Raw genomic sequence first — 7,929 nt, 5'->3', positions numbered from 1 at the left:
CATATAAATAGATGTTTTGCAAACATATTTTTACTAAAAAACATAAAATATTACTACTTTACATGTCTAGTAATACAAAATTATTCCATGATTTTAATTATACAATTACATTTTTCTTATCTAATAAAACCACTCTATTTTTGTAAAGAAATAATACATTTCTGTTTCCATCCAGATTACTATTCTAGAAGTTTTCTTACTAAATATTATTAAAAAATGTTACGTAAATTTAATCCTAATAATTTTATTGATAAAATATGTTTATAGCATTCTTTATAATCAAGACCACATTAACAAATTTAATTTTATTCATCACAGAAAGATGGCAGTGTTGAAATTAATCTACATTCTATTTTAGCCACAGGCATGGTTTTATAAACATTCAGGTAAAATCTCAGTTGAGCAAATATGTGTTATTCTAAAAAAATATTATATAATATCTAACAACGTTTCTTTATCAGTAATAGATATGATAGTTATCATCGTAAACTAAATGTAGTGACACCATATGTGTAAAAAAATGCCGGGAGTTTTGCCCGTATTGATCAGCATCATCCTGATTACTCTTTTGTTTGGCTATGTGTTGTTCAAAGTCACGGTTAATAACTTTCGAAAGCTGGATATTGGATTTGTAGAACCAGATGTATATTTTGGTAATATTTTTAAAAGCACGTTCGGCATTGAACATCTTACAATAGTCATAAAAAATATTTATGACACCTTTCCTAACGACAGGTAGTATAAGATGGGTTATATATAATATGTAATATGTGAGTTAATATGATATTGAAATAATTTAAGATTCTTCGCCTTATTTGAAACGTTCAATCCTTCAATTGTATTGAAGAGTCCGGAATTGATCAAAGATGTTACTGTTAAAAACTTTGATCACTTTCATGATGTACCATTCCAGATTGATGAAAACATCGACAAAGTATTTGGAAGGATATTGCTTTCTTTAAAAGGTATAGTTATTTTATATGAAAATATAAATCCATATGTTGTATATAACTAAATTACATTAATCAATTAGTTCCAATATAAAAATTTCAATGTGAAATATTAAGAAATTCAATAGAACGGCTTGCTCGATTCTAATTCTTGTATTTGCTACTTTTTGCAACGTTATCTAAGAAGTATATTAGACACATAGATATAATGTAAATAAAAGTACCCAAAAAACGATTGAGGTGAATCGTACAATGATAATAGCAAATATAATTTATTTATATAATCCTCACATTAGTTGGTAGTCCGGCAATGTTAATCTTAAATTTTAAATCACCGTTAATCTTATACGTATACTAATGTATGTGTGTAATTAAATAATATTATTAACATATTATTATTATAGTTCGAAGTATGGCTGTACTATTTGTGCAATATTGATATATGTCTGTATCTATTCTCGTCATAGTCCACTAGTCATATCGAAGATTGAGTTGAACTCTTTTTGATTTAGGGTGACTTCTTAGCTGAACCAGAACGAACGGTCAAAGTTAAAACAGCTGCTTTTATTAGACTAACAAGGGTCGTCTCAGTCGATTAGGCGTAGTTGTGCTTGGTGTGAGTTAATCTAAACTCTCGTTATTTCAGATCGAAAGCAAGTGGAAGTTTTGTTGAAAGCTCAAACGTATGTTACGTGAAAGAGTAAATACGGCAGTGTTTTGGCTTATATTCCTTTGAGGAATAGAAAGAAATCTAACTTGCCTCTCAGTCCTCGATCCTTTGACGAATTCCCGTAATGCTGTAATGACATATTTGAAATCGGTATATTTGGTAATGTAATTATTATTTGAAATGTTCAATTTGGGTGTGCGTACTTGCTCTTCGACTTTTTTGTTAAAGTAAGATCGATCGGTTTTAAAGCTGCTTTGATTCTTAGTGAATTCTAGGGACACAAATCTATTAGTTTTATTACCTTTAAAGTACTAATTTTGATACAACGGTTAGAGGTGTTCCCGACAACAAATTTTATTTGTTGTCAGGAACGTTTTATTTATTTACCTACATGAATAATATAAATTAACTTGTGTATATTCATATATAGCTAGTTGTCTTATCTAAATATTTTTTCATGTATTTTCAGAGCAATAATTTTCCAAAAAATATAATTAAAAGCAACATGAATTGCTAGTAAAAGAAATAACTCTCACTTGAGTTATATAAATGTAGTATTCAGCGTCATTTAATCATTTATAAAGCAGTCAGAAAGGAATAGCACCGATTCTAACCACGCGCTCGTTGGCCGCTGCCCTTCTTTTTTGACCTTAATAATCATACATACATCTTGGTCTTAACAATTAACTTAATTGATTATATTTTAATATTTCAAACTTAATTCTACATAATTATGAGATTAATATACTACTTTTAAGATTAACAAAATACAACATATAAATAAATAGTAATCAAATTATTTATCAGGGCAAAAATGGCGTCACATGAGATCAACTATAAGTCCAGCGTTCACCAGCTCGAAAATGAAAACAATGGTTAATTTCATGAACGAATGCGCAGAGAGATCCGTCAAGTATTACGAAAATCTGTGCCGTACTAGTAGTATAAAGCTGGACATGAAAGACTTGACCACTCGCTTCACAAACGATGTGATTGCATCGACAGCTTTCAGCTTAGAAGTGGATTCGGTGAACGATAGAGACAACGAGTTTTATACACACGCTAAAGATCTAAGTGGCTTTTCTTTGGTGCTAGTATTGAAGTTCTTGGGTTTTCGCATATTTCCAAGACTCATGAAGGTATGAATATCATTTATAATTAGTTTTATCAATTATTGTTAATAGATTATATTTTTAGGCATTAGGTATACCTTTATTTTCTGGAAGTAGTACTTCATATATGAGAGGATTGATTATGAATGCAATGAATGAACGCGAAAAGAGCGGTATTCAAAGACCTGATATGTTGAATCTTTTAGTAGAAGCTAAAAATGGTATTTTAGTCTCATTTAATACTGTTTTAATGATAATTATTACTGTTGAGTGTATGTATAACTTTTAGGTACTTTAAAACATGAAAAAACATTCGAGGAACATTCAGAATATTCTTCAATTCATGAGCATCTTCTGGAAGATAACACAACTAAAAAAAGTTAGTGTTGTTGATAGTTGATTATTAAAGTATCGTCATTTTTGTAACCTATTCATATATTGCTGTCTTTTTAATGTATTGTTTAATGTAATGTCGTTCAGTTCAGTATTTATATCTGGTATAATTGGCGTTTATCTTATTAAAGCCATTTTATCAGAGCTTCGAAGGACCAGCGAAATAGCTTCGATCATTATTTTACGTAGGGCCATTCCCACGTCTGATCAGCACGGACACCAACGATATAAGAATGAATACCAAACGCACACTCGGTTTGTTCCAAGTATTTTAGCCATAATAACAGTTCTACTGATCATATTAGAAATAAATTAGAACAATCTCTTTCGGAGATATGGTGGTTATTTTACAATATAATTAGACTAATGTGCTTCTGTAATATTATTTACTGTGAATTTATTTAAAAGAAAGAGCTTTCATATATTATGTTTCAGAATGGACTGACGATGATCTTGTAGCACAAGCAATAGTATTCATATTAGCCGGTTATAGCACATCTGCTACAGTATTGAGCTTCTTATTTTACGAACTCGCACTCAATCCAGACATTCAGAACAAATTGAGAGAAGAAATTGACCTAGTTCTACAGAACACTAATGAAAAATTAACATACAAAGCATTACTTGAAATGAAATACATGGATATGGTCGTATCAGGTATAAAAATAATTATAAATAATTAGAAACATTTCCAACATCTATAAACTGGATCCAATATTGTAGAAGGGTTACGTAAATGGCCTCCGATTCCAACAATTAATCGATTGTGTGTTAAAGATTACGATTTAGGCTCCTCGAAAGAAGGATCAAATAAAAATTATCAAGTAAGTGTATATTTTGATTTATTATTGAAAAAAATAATATTGATATATGTATTATTATAGGTTAAAAAAGGAAATACTGTTTGGATACCAGTGCACTCGTTACATTTAGATGCAAAGTTGTGGTCAAATCCCGATAAGTTTGACCCGGAGAGATTTTCTGATGAAAATAAAATTAATATTAAACCATATTCCTATATGCCTTTCGGATCCGGCCCAAGAAATTGCATTGGTATATCTTAAAAATATATTTTTTGAGTATTCTTTCATTACTTAATGATGTTATTAGGTTCTAGGTTTGGTTTGATGAACATAAAAGTGATGATCTTCTATTTTTTAACAAAGTTTGAATTCAATGTTTGTTCTAAAACAACCATACCCATGAAGCTGAACGCTAGAACATTGCTTTTGGAAGCAAAGGATGGATATTGGCTCGAAATGAAAACAAGAAATTGATTTTTTTATTAATTGCATATATTTTTTAACATCTAAGGAACAGTGAATTATATAAAAAACTGTCATTATGCCATCTGTCAGTTATTATTTTTTAATTAGGCCATAACAGCTTATTAATTGCTCACGCTTAAACGTCAAAATTCAATATTTCTTTTTTATTTTAAAATTGATTACACATATATTATATTCGCTTAAGATTATTTCTTAAAATAATTTTAAATAAAATTATATGGGTTTATGCATTTTAATGAATTTATGTAGCAATTTTGTATAAATAAAAAAGTGTAATATTTAGGCAGTGTCTCAAATGATTAATAATCATAAAAATATGAATCAATATTCTAACTATTTATTAATTCTTAAATTCAACCGAAAAATTGTTATCATCAATAATTGTATAAAAATATTTTCTGAAAGTGCCAAACTCTTCATAGAACTTATTCGAAAAATCTTCATATATCATAGACATGACTGGCGGCAGATTTTCAATCCCACTTTCGGATGACAATTCTTTATAATATTTAATCTAAACATGAAAGTATAATTAAAACATCTATATAAAATCAATCTAAGTATTCAAAATATTTCCTAATACCTGATCGGCGGCCATCAAATGAGCTTGTCTTTTAGTAAAACCTCTTTTCATTCTTTCTTCGAAATCATTTTTGGCATCCTCGTACATTTTCTCTTTGTTAGGTAATTTAAAATTCCCCTTCAAAACCTTTATGAAATAACGGACCTATAAAATAACACATTATAATAGTACTGTAAAAATGTATATTAGAATAAATAACTCAGGATTCAAACCTGCAAATCAAACATTGAAAAAGCAAAAACGTTATAAGGTATCCCAACTAAGCACATCGTTGGATGTTCAATGTTTATCATATGCTTATAAAGAGGTTGTACGTAGTTATCGTCTACTGTGATGCCACAAGATTTATCCAAGAATGGGAAGTTATATAGATATCCTATAAAAAACAATCAATGTTCAACTTGTTTAGCTTGAATATATTATTTCCGAATAATACCGGTGCAGAAGAATGCAACATCAATATCTTCTTCACTTCCATCTTTAAAAATAGCTGTGGTGCCTCTAAGCTCAACTAATTCAGGCTTTAGTTCCACATTGTCCGGAAATTTTGATTTAGGCTTTTTCTGCAGATTATGGCTGAGTACCACCTTTTTAGTGACTGTTGCTATTTCAAAAGAAATGTCCATACCTGAAAAACCTGCTCCTATTACAAGCACTCGTTTTCCTTCAAATTTTTCAGGCACTCTATAATCATGACTGTGAGTCACATCTCCTAAAAATATAATCTATATAAAATTTTATTAAAATTCATAAAACAATGATAACTTCTTGATAACCTTTAAATGTATCAATTCCTTTAATTTTTGGAACGAATGGTGTACTGAAATGTCCGTTGCATATCATTACAACGTCAAATTCTTTTCGTATTTCTTCACCACTGATTAGATCCAAATAATCGATGTCCCAGATATCACCGCGAGGTTTTATCAGCTTGACATATTGATTGAACTGTAAATATACAATTAAATTGAAAGACAAAGATAAAATATAGTTTATTTTTAAATACCTTGATATGTCTAGTGACATCATGAGTGTCTGCATAAGATTTGAGAAAATCCAACGTCTCCTTAGCTGGTAGGTAAGATTTATTACTTTCAGGCACTGGAAAATCTGGGAAACCCATAACTTCTTTTGGTAAGTTTGCCCTGTGAGTATAAATAGCACGATGCTTAATTGTAGATTTTAAAGTAGTGTTTCTTTTTAATTTACCTCAAACTCTTGTACATGCTGGTGTGCACCGGTAATCCATTGATATCGTATCCAATGTCTTCGGTATACACCCAAGTGCCTCCCATTGTCTTTGCTCTCTCCAGAATACATGGCGTTATTCCAATAGCCAGAAGATGTTTAGCAGCACAGAGACCCGAAGAACCAGCTCCAACCACGCATACCCTCAGATCCATTTTGTTTCGTTCTGTATTTGTAAAACTTGCTTGCAATTACAATTACTGGACCATTGCCTTTGAACCATATCATTTGAACTGAGAGTTCTAGATAAAAATGGTCTTGATAATTGTGTCAAAAAAGATAAAAAATTGTAAGAGTACGTTTAGACATATAAGTAAACAAATACATACAGAAAGCATGTGAATAATAATCAATTGCTATTTATTTATCAGCTGAGTCTTAAGTGTATGGTAGTATTATATCACGGGTATTGCAAATATATCCCATGTTTTATAAGTATTTGATTTAAGTGGTATAAAACAAACGCAAAGCATCTGCAATAAAGTTTTAACAGAATTTTGTATGCAATTAAATACAAAATCGAAAAATTAAAGAGAAAATGTAAAATATTAAATAATAAATACAATAAATAAACACGGGTTAGCACGAGAATGTCTTAAAATCGACTATGATTCTTATTCAAATTTACATAAAATATATTTATTACCTGTTTGAATATAGAATTATAAAATGTGAGTTGTTAATAATATATTTATAATTTTTTGTATATATTAAATATATACTTATGATAAAACAGTGGAAAAAAACGTCTGAAACTGATAAATATAAGTTATTATTCAATCTTTTATTTAATAATGATAATGATTAATGAAATGTTGTTATCGCCTTTATATAAAAACTGTGTAACAATAATTGTAATTAGATTATATATTATATAATTAAAAATGCTTTAAGTAGCTTTCTATTTATTAAAAATTACATATCATATAGTTTCCTTTCGTTATTTGGTTGAAAGTAGTTCCAATATCACGAATTTATAGGTCACTGAAGAAAAGCGTTAACATTAGAAACCGGTTTGATTAACATATGGATGACACCACTGTGTATATAATCATAGAGACAATCAAAACGTAGTCAATACATGATACTTAGCAAGTTTTCATTGTAATATAAACATTTTGTCAGTGAATTCAATACCTTTACACTACAGATTAAAACAAATCCTTGATTGACGATCGTGAACTCTGGATATGATTTTGCAGTATGATCCTCGGAATGTCAAGGAGACAAGTAGGCTGAACTGTTGCCAGACACCGTCTGGGTTTCTTGCGCAAAAAAATGTTGTGAGATAAACAGTGGTGGGATTCGAAAATTATGGTAACCGGTTTGCAATATTATTTATTGTTTTATTTTAATCAGTGTGCACATGATATAATAATATAATGCTTAAAGTTACTGTGAAAATGAAGTATGTATGTATGTAACGGAAAAGGCTTATTAAGTTATTATTTTAATATATTTTTTATTTTTCGTAAGAGAGAGAATAAAAATATACGTATTTGTGCAATATTCCAGGTGTTTTTGCCTATTTATTTATATTGTTTTTTTGTTTTGATGGTGTTTGGTGTAATTTTATTAGTCAGTGTGATTCTAAGTGGATCTTTCGGTTCATATTATACAGATATAACTCGAGTCAGTATCGGGCTGCGGTGTCAAATGTGAAAGAGTCCAAGTTGATCAAAAT

General features: G+C 29.5%; 2 protein-coding genes across 11 annotated transcripts; one reads left to right on the top strand and one right to left on the bottom strand.

The window, feature by feature from the left end:
- Positions 1–201: 201 nt before the first annotated feature.
- On the top strand, positions 202–4,542 carry LOC148227020 (cytochrome P450 9e2-like). 7 transcript variants are annotated; one of them, XM_088202767.1, is made up of 10 exons: positions 202–386; positions 462–735; positions 802–965; positions 2,428–2,759; positions 2,818–2,953; positions 3,022–3,111; positions 3,561–3,782; positions 3,849–3,949; positions 4,010–4,178; positions 4,236–4,542. In XM_088202767.1, the coding sequence occupies exons 2-10, from the start codon at positions 509–511 to the stop codon at positions 4,400–4,402; spliced, it is 1,608 nt and encodes a 535-aa protein (XP_088058893.1). In that variant the 5' UTR covers positions 202–386; positions 462–508; the 3' UTR covers positions 4,403–4,542. The 7 variants fall into 7 exon arrangements, with proteins under 7 accessions (XP_088058893.1, XP_088058894.1, XP_088058897.1 ...); XM_088202768.1 differs by having other exon boundaries at positions 4,243–4,366; XM_088202774.1 differs by lacking the exon at positions 202–386 and having other exon boundaries at positions 521–735.
- Positions 4,399–7,530, bottom strand: LOC148227019 (senecionine N-oxygenase-like). 4 transcript variants are annotated; one of them, XM_088202785.1, is made up of 8 exons: positions 7,383–7,530; positions 6,207–6,502; positions 6,004–6,142; positions 5,774–5,945; positions 5,434–5,709; positions 5,210–5,373; positions 4,998–5,141; positions 4,399–4,928 (listed from the first exon to the last, which is right to left on the bottom strand). In XM_088202785.1, the coding sequence occupies exons 2-8, from the start codon at positions 6,398–6,400 to the stop codon at positions 4,755–4,757; spliced, it is 1,263 nt and encodes a 420-aa protein (XP_088058911.1). In that variant the 5' UTR covers positions 6,401–6,502; positions 7,383–7,530; the 3' UTR covers positions 4,399–4,754. The 4 variants fall into 4 exon arrangements, with proteins under 4 accessions (XP_088058911.1, XP_088058909.1, XP_088058913.1 ...); XM_088202783.1 differs by having other exon boundaries at positions 6,207–6,411; XM_088202787.1 differs by having other exon boundaries at positions 6,207–6,425; positions 7,383–7,505.
- Between the last annotated feature and the right edge of the window lie 399 nt (positions 7,531–7,929).

This window comes from Plectrocnemia conspersa, unplaced genomic scaffold, assembly GCF_051122295.1.
Source record: "Plectrocnemia conspersa isolate PC_06_02 unplaced genomic scaffold, ASM5112229v1 ptg000013l, whole genome shotgun sequence".
Classification (NCBI taxonomy): Eukaryota; Metazoa; Arthropoda; class Insecta; order Trichoptera; family Polycentropodidae; genus Plectrocnemia; species Plectrocnemia conspersa.
Note: the sequence above shows the minus strand (reverse complement) of the source record. Positions and strands in the feature narration are given on the sequence as shown.

Excerpts from the sequence above, each read along its gene's own strand:
- LOC148227019 (XM_088202785.1), bottom strand. The coding sequence starts at position 6,400 with ATGGATCTGAGGGTATGCGTGGTTGGAGCTGGTTCTTCGGGTCTCTGT. Across the intron at positions 6,143-6,206 it reads AGCATGTACAAGAGTTTGAG|GGCAAACTTACCAAAAGAAG; the intron begins GTAAATTAAAAA and ends TTATACTCACAG. Across the intron at positions 5,710-5,773 it reads AGGAATTGATACATTTAAAG|GAGATGTGACTCACAGTCAT; the intron begins GTTATCAAGAAG and ends TTATATTTTTAG.
- LOC148227020 (XM_088202767.1), top strand. The coding sequence starts at position 509 with ATGTGTAAAAAAATGCCGGGAGTTTTGCCCGTATTGATCAGCATCATC. Across the intron at positions 966-2,427 it reads GATATTGCTTTCTTTAAAAG|GGCAAAAATGGCGTCACATG; the intron begins GTATAGTTATTT and ends ATTATTTATCAG. Across the intron at positions 3,112-3,560 it reads AGATAACACAACTAAAAAAA|AATGGACTGACGATGATCTT; the intron begins GTTAGTGTTGTT and ends ATTATGTTTCAG.